The sequence below is a fragment of the Manis javanica genome, chromosome 8 (assembly GCF_040802235.1).
Source record: "Manis javanica isolate MJ-LG chromosome 8, MJ_LKY, whole genome shotgun sequence".
Taxonomy (NCBI): domain Eukaryota; kingdom Metazoa; phylum Chordata; class Mammalia; order Pholidota; family Manidae; genus Manis; species Manis javanica.
In genome coordinates this window covers 24,186,960-24,200,419 of record NC_133163.1, presented here as the reverse complement: position 1 = coordinate 24,200,419, position 13,460 = coordinate 24,186,960, and the positions used below count along the sequence as shown (strand labels likewise).

The 13,460-nt window shown below is 46.9% G+C and overlaps 1 protein-coding gene across 10 annotated transcripts in view; it reads left to right on the top strand.

Annotated features, from left to right (window-relative positions):
* ADCK1 (aarF domain containing kinase 1) overlaps positions 1-13,460 on the top strand; it is a 209,577-nt gene that overhangs the window by 95,264 nt on the left and 100,853 nt on the right. For all 10 annotated transcript variants that reach the window (XR_012133740.1, XR_012133738.1, XR_012133739.1 and 7 more), the window contains 2 exons: positions 4,653-4,811; positions 11,371-11,487. Coding sequence is in view for 6 of the 10 variants with exons in the window: in XM_073242070.1 (XP_073098171.1) it covers positions 4,653-4,811; positions 11,371-11,487 (276 nt within the window). In the remaining 4 variants the exon portion in view is untranslated. The remainder of the gene's footprint in view (positions 1-4,652; positions 4,812-11,370; positions 11,488-13,460) is intronic.

The window sequence follows — 13,460 nt, the reverse complement described above, 5'->3', positions numbered from 1 at the left end:
GTGTTATCTCTTAAGCTTCTGAAATTGATGATGAACACCTCCTTGCTCTATCCTTCCCTAAATAATCTATCTCATGGCCAGGTACCGTGCTCTACATGCATTACCTGTCCCAACAGCACTCTGCAATATTGGGGTGGGACTCTGGTCTGAGTACCAGGATCTGATCCACTGTTTGATAGCATCTGGCCCATCCCATCTCTAAAAATCAAGATCTGTGACAGTTCTGTTTTTTACTTTTTTGAACAATGTTTTCAGTGTGTGCTGTCATCTCGTTTCTTTTCTGAATGTGTTGATTGAATAGTGGGGGGCTAGGTAAAGTTTGTGCTGGCATGGAACCCAACAGCTGACTTTTATTTTTTAAAATACATTAAAAAAAATTCAGAGCTGTAGGCCATCCTATGGAAACTTCTCTTCACCCTGTAATTCTGTTTTCTAAAATGTGTGTACTTTAATAACTTATCAGAACAAAGATAAACCCCATGAATGGCAAGCTATTTACGTCACTCTAAATTGGTTTTTGATCCTTGTCTAATATCCATTTTTACCAGATTTGATCCTTGCAGATGTTCTATTTACTGTGCTGTTTTCCCATAGAACATATTTCTTTTATAATATTTAATAACTTAATAATAGTAACTCACATTTCAGTTGCAGTTAACAGTTTACAAAGCTCCTTTTATGCCTTGTCTCAAGCTGCATTGTATTGTCCTGTGTGTATTGCATGAGGCAGGGCTGCAAAAGGAGGAAGTGAGAAAACCCTGGGTCCAAGTCCTGCATTTGAGATTTCCAGCTATGTGACCTTGAGAAGTACTTGAACCTCCTGAAACTGGTTTCCTTCTCTGTAAAATGGACAAGAGGATTAAATGAGAGCATGTATATAAAGTGCCTTGTAGCACAGTGCCTGGTGTGTAGTAGGTATTAAATAATGATAATTCCCATATTTTTGTTATATCAATAGCAGTCAGTAGTTTTCAAACTTTTATGTGGCTCTCAATTTTTTCATTATATTTCTGTCTGGCTCACAATGATTTTTCCTCCTGTGAACTAGTGACCATCTAGGAAAATAATTTCATTACTTTACTTTGAAGGAAGTATTAATTGTTGAATATACCTTGATTGATTTAAAAGGTTCCAAATCAAGTAGGAAATTCTCAGACATTCTGAAACTGATTCCTGAAAATTCCGAGGTAATCCCTTCTCCCACCAAAACATTGGAAACAGAAAAACCTAATCCATTTGAATAACATACAAGGGAACATATAATTATCTCTGGGGAATGACAAACCCTTTGAAATGTTCATTCATTTATTCGTTCACTCATTCACTTGAGTATTCAATAAACATCTGCTGAGTATTGAGTATGTGCTAGGCACTCATGAAAACATTGGCTGTTGGGAGAATTTTATGGAGAAGATAGATTTTGGGAGAAAAATAAAAAAGCCAAATTGATAACAACACCTGTTTTATTTTAGTTGATTGCATCTGTTGTCAAAAAAGAAAAACTTAAATGAATCTACTTAGGGCAGGATCTTAAGAAGGGAATTGAATGAAAGCAGAAGGCGAAACTGAGTTTTATTTTATTCTCCTCAGCCAAGAAAAGTCTGAAATGGCAGCAGCCTAAACCATTTAGACTTGGGCCAGATGACTCTTAACCTGGCCTTGCTCCCTACCCCCCTTGAAGTTGAGAGGGTTGGTACACCCCCTGAATTATGTGAGTATGCACATCTCCTAGGCTTCATGTCTGACATCAAATTTTCAAGTTGGTGACTTCCTGTAAGGACAGTGGTGTCCTCCTATAAAGCTAAGAACCCTGACTTCCATTCAAACAGACCCTCTCTTTTTAAAGGAAGCAGGAGAGTGACTCACCCATTACCCACATAATGCTTTAGAAACAGTTTTATGAGTACTGTAAAGTTTTTTGGGGTTATGAATTAGTTTACTAATTAGTTACAACATTTAATATCAGTCAATAAAACTTTGCTTCTATGATTAATGACATTCGGAATTAATAACCAATAGTACTACTAATGATTAATTATATAATCGATTAATAGAAAAATCCTTAAAGTGCCTTATAGTGCTGTTTGGATGTGAGTGATAACTAAACATTTCACATAAACATAACAGGGAGCATACAATAAATAATGAGGATTTATTGTTTGGCCAGAAGCATCTTCCTCCCCAGGTATAGACCTCACTAGGCTACATGTCACTCCCTGCTATACCCTGTCTGGTTGAGAGTAATTACCTAAGAGGTCATTTGTAAATATCAGTTGAACAAATGAGTGAGCCTCATTGTGGCTCCTTCCCTTGTTGCTCCTGGGTGAGAACCTCTGGATTTTAGGCTGGAGCAAAAGGCCCAAGTGGCTTTTTGCCTGAACTTGGAGCCCAGAGAGTGGAATTCAGGTGTGTCAGGCGATAGGTACGCCTTGCCCTGGCCCAGGTGAGTTAAAGGAAGTAAGGGAGCGACTCACTCACTACCCACATGGTGCTTCAGAAATCAGTTTTATGAGTACTGTAAAATTTTGGGGGGTCATAATAAGTTTATTTACTCTGTTTACTATGTGCCAGCTCTGCCTCCCCTCTGGTGGCAGCCGTGGGCCATCTGAGGCCACAGGGATGAGATGCGATACCTGGAGGCTGCTGTCCAGATGCCTGGGGTCTGATATGTGCAGTCCGGGCCCTTCTGTTGTAACCTCTCCCTCCTAGTTTCCTGTGACACAAACAGAAACAAAACATAAACTAAGTCGATTATCATAAGGTCACAGGTCTAGCCCATGAATGACGAGACAAGATTTAAAAGAAATTAGACTGCAGCCAAATGTAATTAAAAAGGGTTTTGATAGAAATTGAGTATAATAACCCTGTGTGATGATTCTTTTAAAATGGCATCTGGTACATCATCTAGGACAGTGGAGTTTAAAAACAAAGCTGTAAATGCCTGTAGTTAATGGCCCTGCTTTAGATTTCTTTCTTTTATATCACAATGTTTGTCATATTATAGACCAGGGCAAAAGGAAGCATAAGACCGGCTCATAGCTGGGGCTCACTAAGCCCTCTGGGTGGTTGGATGGTGTCTCAGTCAGCTTGGGCTGCTGTAGCAAACATACCATAGACTTGCGGGTGGCTTAGACAACAGACATTTACTTCTCACAGTTCTGGAGGCTGGACGTCCAAGATCAAGGTGCTGGAAGTTCAGTTCCTGGTGAGGACTTTCTTCCTGGCTCATAGATAAGCCTCCTTCTCTGTGTCCTCACATGGCAGAGAGTGAGCAAGCTCTTGTCTATGCCTCTTTTTATCAGGACACTGATCACAGGGGTCCCACTTTCATGACCTCATCTAAACCTAATTACCTCCCAAAGGCTCCTCCTCCAAACATCATCACACTGAGGATTAGGGCTTCAACAGGAGAATGTGGGGGGAGATAGACGTTCAGTCCATAACAGATGGGGAAGGCCTTTTGGTCCCAGCAGCCCCCTAGTTTTTAAATTTTTGTTCATTGCTATCTGCTGTTACCAGGGGGTGGAGATGGGTGTTCTTGGAGAACTTGGATAATCCATACCAAGAATTACTGGGAGGGGTGGTCACTTGGAACACTGACTGGAGGGCTTATAGGAGAGCAGGAGAGCTACCTTCTATGTGTCCCTCCTAGAATGCTGGAGCATCTCCCATGGCTCTGGCATCACCCTTGGTCACCCACTGCAGATCCATTGTCCGTGAACTTTCACAACTGTTTCAATCCAGAGCCCCAGTGGTGGGGTAGCCTCAGAACTGTATCCTAGTCCATGGAGAGGCTGTCGTGTGCTCTGCAGCTATCATTAGGCTCTTGTTCTCTGCCAGTGACATCTAACTTCACATCCTTAAACTGAAAAATGCCAGAGAAGTCTTCTAAAATCTCCTTTTTCATTATGTACTCACTCACATATCCACAGTGGAGCCAAACTGCCAGAAATCCAAGCTTTTCATCCCAGTGGTCAACTCCTTCCTCTTATCCTGTCCAACCATGCTTTCTTACTTCAATTTAGTTTTTTATTATGATGTATTTTAGATGTATGAAAAGTATAGAAAATAATATTATAAAGGCTTAGGTTCCAACCACTCAGCTTACATAAACAGAACGCAGTTCCATTGCAGCGCCCTGCAGCCCCTGGTAAACGGGACCACGAAGAACAAATCTGGGAGCAGCACAGACAGCAGGCGGCGTTCCAGTGCCGTGTGTAAGAACAAGCACTTGGGGCTGGGCAGAGCCAAGGGCAGTTCTGGCTCTGCTTCCTTGCTGGGAAAATTGACACAATCGTCTAACCCCCCAGATCCTCACTATCCTCATCTGTAAAATGGGGAGAAGAATATATATTGTGTTCTCCTGGGGCTGTGGAGACCAAGTGGAATGATAATGTGAGTAAAGCCCTTAGCTCAGTGCTGGGTATGTGGGGAGCACTCAGCTGATGGTAGTTGGTGCTGGTGGCTGTTGGGCTTTTATCATCTTTGTTGTAGACTACAGAGGTGGGTCCCAGGGGAGCAGTTTTCCCACCTACCTTGACTCTGGGGAGGCCCAGGTGGTTGTCAATGCCTGGACCCAGGCAGGAAGGCAGGGAATGTACCTCCCTTGGTGGTGCTGTGGTCCAACTGATGGGGTGCTTGGTGGATTTCAGGTGCTTGTCTTGGCTGTGAAGCAGCTGTTTCCAGAGTTTGAGTTCATGTGGCTGGTGGATGAAGCCAAGAAGAACCTGCCTTTGGAGCTGGATTTCCTCAATGAAGGGAGGAACGCTGAAAAAGTGGCCCAAATGCTCAAGCACTTCGATTTCTTAAAGGTAGGAGGGCAGGGCAATGAGGGCATGATGGTCTGCTGAGAGAGTGCAGGGGAGATACGGTCCCTGCCTAAGCATCCCCCTTTGTAGGACATGATATGGGACATCTCCTTCTAGAGTCTTCTGTATGAGGATGAATGATTTGTTCCTGGCAATGCACATTAAAGCCCTTGAAGGCAAGGTTACAAAGAAATACCAAATGTGATTGTTGACCTGTCAGTCAATCCAAAAGATGTTTATTGAATGATCTACAATTACAAGACGCTGAGTGTTACCCAAGGGCCTGTAAGCCGTGGTCACTGCTTCCATGAAGCCTGGGATGGTTACATTGATGATGATGATGGTGAAGATGATGATCACTAATGCTACTGGGCTCTGGCACTGTTCCTCACACTTCATGTATGTTATATTAGCTCAATACACAGTCAGTTCTGCTGTAACACAACATAGGTGTTCCTAGAAATCTCCCTAGTACGCAGAATCACACAACAGAAGTCACAAGGCTTATGGGGAAAACTGTGTTAGATTTACATCACTCAAAAATGTCTCAGTGGCACAGGAAATAAAAGAATATAGGAACCTAATGAAAATAGCAGGATTTTACACATTGAATGGCTGAGAAGTACATAAGACCACAGTACACTTGGCACTTTGCCTTGACATATGCTTATGGAAGTGGGCATCAAAAGGGTTGCTGCTTGTGAGTTACTATGAGGTGGTGGAAGGAGGGCATCTGAAACTGGAAGGAAAATAGTAACGCCAGATGTGTTATAACACATGTGGTGATGTTTGAGGTGTGAGTGTTTCATGTATTCCTATGTGGTACGTGGTTCAGCTGGAGATAGTTTTCTGCGTTCACATGGTGTTTTTGTGGATGATAATGCACATAAGCAAATGCAAAATTTGTGTCATGATCAAACTGTTCCCTAACTTATCAGTTGCATTGGAACAAATTTGCATTTTCAAGTATTAGAGCAGAACTGCCTGTGTAATAGAAGACGCTTACTGTGGGAAAGAGTATCACATGATACAGAGTGGCAGCTTTGTGTGAGGTCCTGCTGGTAAGTGCTCTGAAGATTCAGAAGAAGGGACTCCTGTGATGGATCAGGGCAGGGGAGGCTCTGTTAAGCAGGTGGCACTGGAGCTGGCCTTTGAGGATGGTCCTTATGTTCCCGATAGGGCACATGGGGTTGGACCGAGAGAGAAGCATGCCAGCACTGCTGTTCTCCCCCCACGTTCTCTCCTTAGCAGGGTGTGGACCCTTGTGCCAGGGGCACCTCTTCATGGGGCAAGGGGTGGGCCCCTCAGGTAGTCTACATGAGAGCTTGGCTTTAGCTCTTGGTAGAGATCAGCCTATCTGTCTTAACTCAGGAGGCCTGGAGAACATGGAAGGGGGTGTCACAGAGCCCCTAGGGGCTCTGCGTACTAGTTCCGGAGCCAGCAGTCAAGCAGTGCCCTCCTCTGTACATTAAATGGGAGGGCCTTTTGCTCTGGACTGAAGTATTCATGTGGCCTCTGAAAACATCTTAAGAAATGGAGGTAGTGTTTATACTTCTGCTGTCCAAATTGCAGACATGTGGTGAACTGAGGGAGGGTCTGCACTAGCCCCCTGAGAATCCTTAAGCTCAGATCATGGGGCAAAAGAACACAGCTGTGGGTATCAGTGTAGTGTCTTGACACACTGATTTTGTTGAAAGGTGTTGCCGTAGGCAAAGTTGAGCTCTGAGTTGAGAGGTCTGTCTAGATGCCCCCATATTATGCTTGACTGGCTTTTCCTTGGCCCCCATCGCAGACGTGGAGGTACAGATCCTCTTGTGCCTATAAATCCAGATGTGCAGACTGGGTCTGGTAACACTGTCCAGCCTTGAAGTTCAAACCACCAGTTCAGTGAACACTTACTTGGCTCTCAGACCAGTACTAATATTAGTGAATTAGCATAATGTTCTCCACTTGCATAAACTGTTTCTTTGGCTCCTTTATTTCACATTTCCTGAGCCTGTTGCTGTGCTAGGAGCTGGGGGGTGCCTAGATGAGTAAGGTATCATTGGCTCCCAGCCAGCAAAACTTTCCGTCTAGTTGGGGACAATCACAGAAATGTGTTGTTACAGTATAGGTTGGTCATGCTTGTCTACGACAGAGACTTATCTGTGTTTCTATGGATGCTGAGAGAAAGTGCTTAATTCTACCCAGATGAGGAGCTTCAAGGGGGCTTCCAAGAAGTGCTGATTATACGAAGGGGTGGGTAGTATGTACTGAATGATTCTTCTGCTGCATTGAATCTACGTAAGTGCTATGACATTGAATCCTTCCAACCATCATCCCATTTTACAGATGGTGGATGTAGAGTAGAGGAGCGACGGCTATAACTCAAATTTTCTGACTTCAACTCTGGTGCTCATTTAAGGACATTTTGTTGCCTCTTCACTGTCAGGGGTGCTCCTCAGCACCAGAACGATAAGCCAGACAAACAGAACCATCTCCTCTGCTGTTCCCATGGAAACAGCAAGATTGTCCCCTGACTGGGGCCAGCTAGCATCTGCCAGACCAAGACATGTAATAATAATAATAATAATAATAAAATTTTTAAACAAGGATGCCAAATGGGTAAATAATTAATATAACAATTCGAACTGCTGCTTCTAAAAAAACCTGTACACCATCCCTAAGACAGTGGTGGAATGGAAAGCTCCTGAGTAATTAATTTTGCCTAAACACATAACAAGTAGGAAGTGAATTTTGCACTGTGAACCCAGTTCAGCTCTTAAAAATGGAGATAGATTGCTTTTGCATGCTGGCATACCATCACAACATCTGTGTGTAATTAAGCCTCAGCAAAGAATTTACCTCTCAGTGTGTGAGGCATCTTCCAGGGGGGCTTTAATAACCTCAGCCCTATGGTATAAATCTCAGAGCCTCAGGCAAGCACTGAATGCAAACATGGTGTCGGGGAGACTAGGAGAAGGTGAGAGGCCAGCCAGCTGAACAGTCAAGACCAGGGCATTTGTGGATTTGGCACCAGAGTGTGTGTGTATGTTGTGGGGAGGGAAGAGGGCGAGCAGTGAAGTTTGTGACTGGCCTGGGAGACGGCTCGGACAAGGTAGGAGGGAGAGCCCTGTGACCACCGGGTCTGGGGCTCGAAGAGACGAGAGGAATGTGTCTGTGTAGATGGAGATGGATGTAGAGCTCATCTCTTGAGCAGGGTCCCTCCAGGTTCTTATTGTGAGGTCAGGAGCCTGGGACTCTCTAGAAATTGGAGGCAAACCCTGAGGGTATGTACATGCTTGGAGAAGTACCATAGCTTACCAAGAATCTCAGCGATTGAGAACCACAGGTGTATAATACTAATATTTTTTACGTGCTTGTCCTGCTAGACATTTTTTAAAGTGCTTTACATGTATTTACTGTTTAATCCTTACACAGTCCCACAAGAGAAATGCCATTATTAGCCCCATGTCAGCAGTAGGGAAGCTGAGGCCCAGGGAGATTAAACCATTTGTCCACAGCTTCCTTGTAAAGAGCAGAGGCAGGCTCTGCATGGAGGCAGCCTGACTCCAGAGCCTGCACGTTAAACCACTGTGCTATTCTGCCTTCCTAATAATTTATGGGCAGATGTGAATTATGCTGAGCTGTGTGTGCCATTACGTCTCAGCCCTGATTGTGCATCATGTGAAACTCTACATGGCTGTCATACGGCAGCTGATGTTCGCTCAGCAGGTTCTAAATGTGTGGTGCTGTGCCGAGCACAGGACTCCACACGTACTAGTAGGAAGTAGGGATTCTTCACTGTAAATGTCATCACCATTTTACAGGTGAGGAAACTGATGCTCAGAGAGGTCATAAAACTTACCCACTGTCACACAGCTTAGAGGTAGCAGAGTCAGGGTCTAGCCTGACACTCTGACTGCAGGTCTGTGCTCTGCTCCCTTGGGCTCAGGTGGTGGGTGCTGGGCCAGACAAGCCGGGGCCTGCTTCCCATGGGTGGCCACAAAGCACAGGAGCAGGAAGCATGAAGTCAGGGCTGGACGCTGAGACTGAGGCCTGGGGTGTTGGGCTGGAACTTTCCATAATCTGTGCCCTTCTTCTTGGGGTGGAGATTGGCCCCAGGGTGGGGGCAGGTGGAGTCCACAGGAGCAGGGCCTCTGCCTTGTGGCAGGGAGATGGACCCTAGGCCCAGAGGCCCTGATGGCCAGGGTGTGGCCCTGTCTTTGGGGTCAGCAGGCACTCTGCCCATGGGTCTCCCAGGGTTTAGTTTTGTTTGGGAGGGTGGGGGAGTTGGAGTGGTTCTTAGTGCCTCTTTAAAGTGTTTCTCTTTCATCTTTCCCTTCCTTGAGAGAGGGAGCAGAGGAAGGCACGGTCACGGTGGGTGCTGGGATGAAGTGAATTTCACCAGCCATGCCAACCCTCCTTCCCACATGGTGATTTAGGGTCAAGTCACTTGACCTTGTATCCCCTTGTCAAGCCAAATTTTGCAATTTTTGGTCATTCCCATGTTCTAGCCAAGGTGAATTGCAGTCCTCGCTGAGGTCCATGACAAACCCCTCTGTTGCCCAGATTTGAGTTTCTGTCATTTCAGATCAAAGCACCTGAAGCAAGGGGAACATTCTATTGTTAGCCTGGGTTGGTTTCATTGGGAGGGAGTGTTGGAGGGGGCAAGATGGAGGAGGGAGAGCCCAGCACACCCGTGACCCTGATTGACAAGCCTGAGAGTGTCCGGCCTTTGGGTTTTCTCTCTGAGTCCTGTGGTTTTCATGGCTGTTTTCCAGGTTGCTCCAGGCAGGCCCAGATGGGGGTCTGACTTCAGTCTCCAGAGTCCCAGCTGCATACTGCCAAGCTTAGGTTTCCAAACAGGCTGAGGGAAGAACTTAACCCCAAAATATGTCCCTGTCATTTGGAAGCCACAACAACAACAAGCTAGCACTAAGAATACTTTCTAAAAAATGCCAAGCAAAACTGAGTCTTAAGTTCAAAGTAGCAGAGAGTCATGGATTTCTCTTATTTTGCCATTTTTCAAATGGCAAAAACCGCAGGGAAGTAACAACCCAAACAACACCTGGAGTTCAGTTGGAAGCTTTGCTCCAGGGATTCCAGAGTGCTTCAGTTCTGTGTTCGGCCCCAGTTACCCTAGGACCCTTACCAGGGTGGTGCAGCAGCAAGTTCCTTCTGCAGGAGGAAAACCAAGGGAGAGAGGACTTAAGTGGCTGGGTTAAGACAAAGCAGTTGTTAGCAGAACTAGGAAAGGAAACAGATTTCTTGACTTGAGGGGCCATTAGCTTCCTGCTTGATTAGTTTTGGGGGTCAGGATGAGGGAAGTCCTTATTCCCCTAAACACCTGAAATAGCTGCCCTTGTTTTTCATTTGAAAGTGGAAACAAGTCCATCAGGCTGTCGGGGAATCCTGGCCTGCTGCTGTCCAGGTAATTCTCCCCCCTGGGCTGTGGTGGTACCGATTGTGTCGCTCACTCATACAGCAGCCTAGCTGCCCTGGTGCAGTTCGGTCTCTTGCCTGTTGGTGGGGAAACCTGTTCTCTTTTTAGCTGTTGGGTTTTCTCAGAGTCACAGGGGGTGGGAGAGCAAATAAGTGAGGAATGCATTTGTCTGCAGGTAACTGACAGTCCAAATTAAAAATGTCTTAAACAAAAAGGACTTATTTTCCTCATGTGATGAGAAGGCTTGCAGCAGTTGCCTGCTGGTGCTGTCTCAATGCTTTGACAGTATCAGGGCTGGTATCCCTGTGACTTTCTTGGACTTCATGGTTGTAAGATACCTGCTGCAGCTCCAGGTATCATATTCACTTCCAAGGTAGGAAGAGAAAGGTGAGAAGAGTTGCATTATCTACAAAAATCCCTTCTTATCAGGAAAATAAAAACTTTCCTAGACCCCCTAGCACACTTTCACTTATGTCTCATGAGCCAGAACGTGTCACGTGACCATGGGTATGTGAGGCAGGTAAGGAAAGTATTTAGGTTTTCCTGTCTGTGGGGAAGAGGAGGGTTGGGAATAGGGAGTTAGAATGCATCCCTGTCAGCCGCAGGGGGCTGGGAGGAAATGGGTGTGAGCAAACTCATGACTTCCTGACTGAAAAATTATCACCCAGTAAATATACATTCATTCATTCATTCATACAAAGTTCCATATAATACACCCATTGCACAGATACAGAAACTGAGACAAAGTGTTGAGATTCACTTGAGGAGGGCCTGGGGAAAGAGGGAAATACCTTTTAATGCCAATGCTGGCTCAGATATGCGGGGTGGCATACATTTTCCCCTAAGTACCAATTTCAGTTTCGGTTCTTAATTGTGCCTGGAAGGCACTGAGGAGGGCAGAAGCCATTCTCTGGCCCCCACATGGGAGAGTCTCTAGGGAGACGGCTGGGTCCTCGCTGGCAGAGGCAGCACCTGCCCTCCTCTCCTGGCCTGCCTCCTGCTTTCCCCACTGAGGTCCCTCTGAGGCCTTCTCTCCTGCTCCTTGGGGGAGCAGCTGTGCTGTCTAGCTTGCTCTGTGGTCCTCGCCCCCAGCTCCAAGCTGCCCAGGCCCTTCTGACTTGCCCTTTCCTGTTCCAGGTCCCCCAAATCTACTGGGAGCTGTCCACCAAGCGGGTCCTTTTGATGGAATTTGTGGATGGTGGGCAGGTCAATGACAGAGACTACATGGAGAAGAACAAGATTGACGTCAACCAGGTGAGGTTGAGAGCTCACAGTTGCGGTGCAGGGGACACAGGCTTCGCTGGGGCTGCCCAGCAGGGCAAGTGTGTCCAGGTGAGGTCTCACTGCCTTGAAAGGGGCCTGTTGTCTGAAGAATTATGAGATCACTGAGCATGAGGCATCCTCCAGATCATCAGTACAAGCCTCTGTCCCATCTCCTAAGCTGGGGCTGGCAGCACGCAGCAGCCACATGCTGACCCCTCTTTGCAGCTCCTGCCCGGACAAGTGATTACCATCTGTCCTCTTGCACCATCTGAGGCCCACAGAGCTGAGCAGCCACAGAGGACTACAGTGTAAAATCCCCGCGACTTCATCCTTCTGTCCCTGTGGGGTCTGGACACACCTCCTCCTTCCTGCTCTCCCCTCTCCCTGCTCCTCCCCAGATCTCAAAGTAGCAGGCAAAAAGGGGACAGCAGTAGCCTACTGTTCCCACATCATAAAGCTAGGATGAAAGGGGGGCTTCTGTCTCCCATCTCCCACCCCACTGGTCTCAGGGAAAGCAGGCCAGTGGGCTGGGGACTGTACCCCATCTTCTTCTCCTAGGTTGCCATGGGGTCCCACAGGTAGGGATGTAGTTGTACTTTTTCAACAATTTCATTGTACTTATAGTCCCTATTATGTGCTAAGTAATGGGTGTTTCAGAGGGGAATCAGACATAGTTCCTTTCTTTAATGGGTTCACAGCTTGGCATTGCAGTTAGACACATGACAAAAGCCTTCGAGCTGTCTGTTAGGCAGCAGGAAGGGTGAGAGAAAATCCAGGGGCTGTGGGAAGGCGCGCTCATCTCTGCCACAGGTCGGCTTCCCCAGCAGGATGAGTAGAAATTTGCCTGTGTGTGTGTGTGTAGGGGGTGGAGGAATTGGGGACAGGGATGGCATTGCAAGGAAGGGGAAGGGAACGGTGAGGGTTACCAGGGCTCAGGTCGGGGTTTCCAGGGGAGTATGGAAAAATAGGGTGGGGCAGATGATGAAGGCTTTGGGCATTACCCTAGGGTACTGGGGAGTCACTGAAGGGTATTGAGGACTGCAGTGACATGATCTGTCACTCCAGCTGGGTGGGAGGAAGGAATGGAAGGGATCAAACCCAATAGAGGTAAATGCTCTTTCCTCCTCTCTCAGGCAACACCCAAAGATGAGCCTGTGGTCTCAGTGGTGTCATGGCCCAGAGGAGAAAGTCACGCTGGCTCAGCAGATGAGCAAGTTGGAATGGCAGGAGGGTGTGAGGTTGTGAGCCGAGGTTTCTAGGTGCCTGTGTGGCCTCTGTCAGTGGTGATGATGATAGCCCCTACTTCTAAGAGGATTGTAGGACCATGTGAGTTAGTGTACAAATAGTGCTTAGCACAGTGCCTGGCATGTGCTTAGTGCTCCAAAATGGCAGCAAGATTGTTGTTGTTTTCATTTTTATCTGTGGGCTCTGCCCTTTCCTCCTTTCTCCATTATTTCCTTTTACCATTAATGTTTATGGAATGTCTAACTTCCCGGGCTAGGCCTTTTTTACCATAATAAACTTAGGAGGGAGGTCTCATCGCTCCATGTTGCAGATGAGGAATCAAAGATTCACTGAGAGAAGGTAACTTGCCCAAAGTGACACAGCTAACAGGGCTGGGACTGAAACCCAAGTCCCTCTGACTCCACTACTCAGTCCATGAAAGGAGGGGGTGCATCTGAGTGGATGGGGCTACTGCCAGGTGCATGGCTGAGAAAGGTGCCTGCCTGGCTGGCCTTGGCCTCCTGGGGTAGCTGTTGTCCCCTGACTTAGGGAATGGTGCTCCTGGAACCCTCCGGGGGCCTCAGGCCATGTGTGGTGTGTGGTTGGGTGGGGTGGCTGGACAGCACAGGGCCCACCCTGCTTCAGCGAGGGCAGCTCTGCCATCACCTGAACTGCCTGTGGGGCTTTCCTGGACCCATTCTACATAGAGGTGGCTGGGGGCAGGGTAAGAAAACTACTGT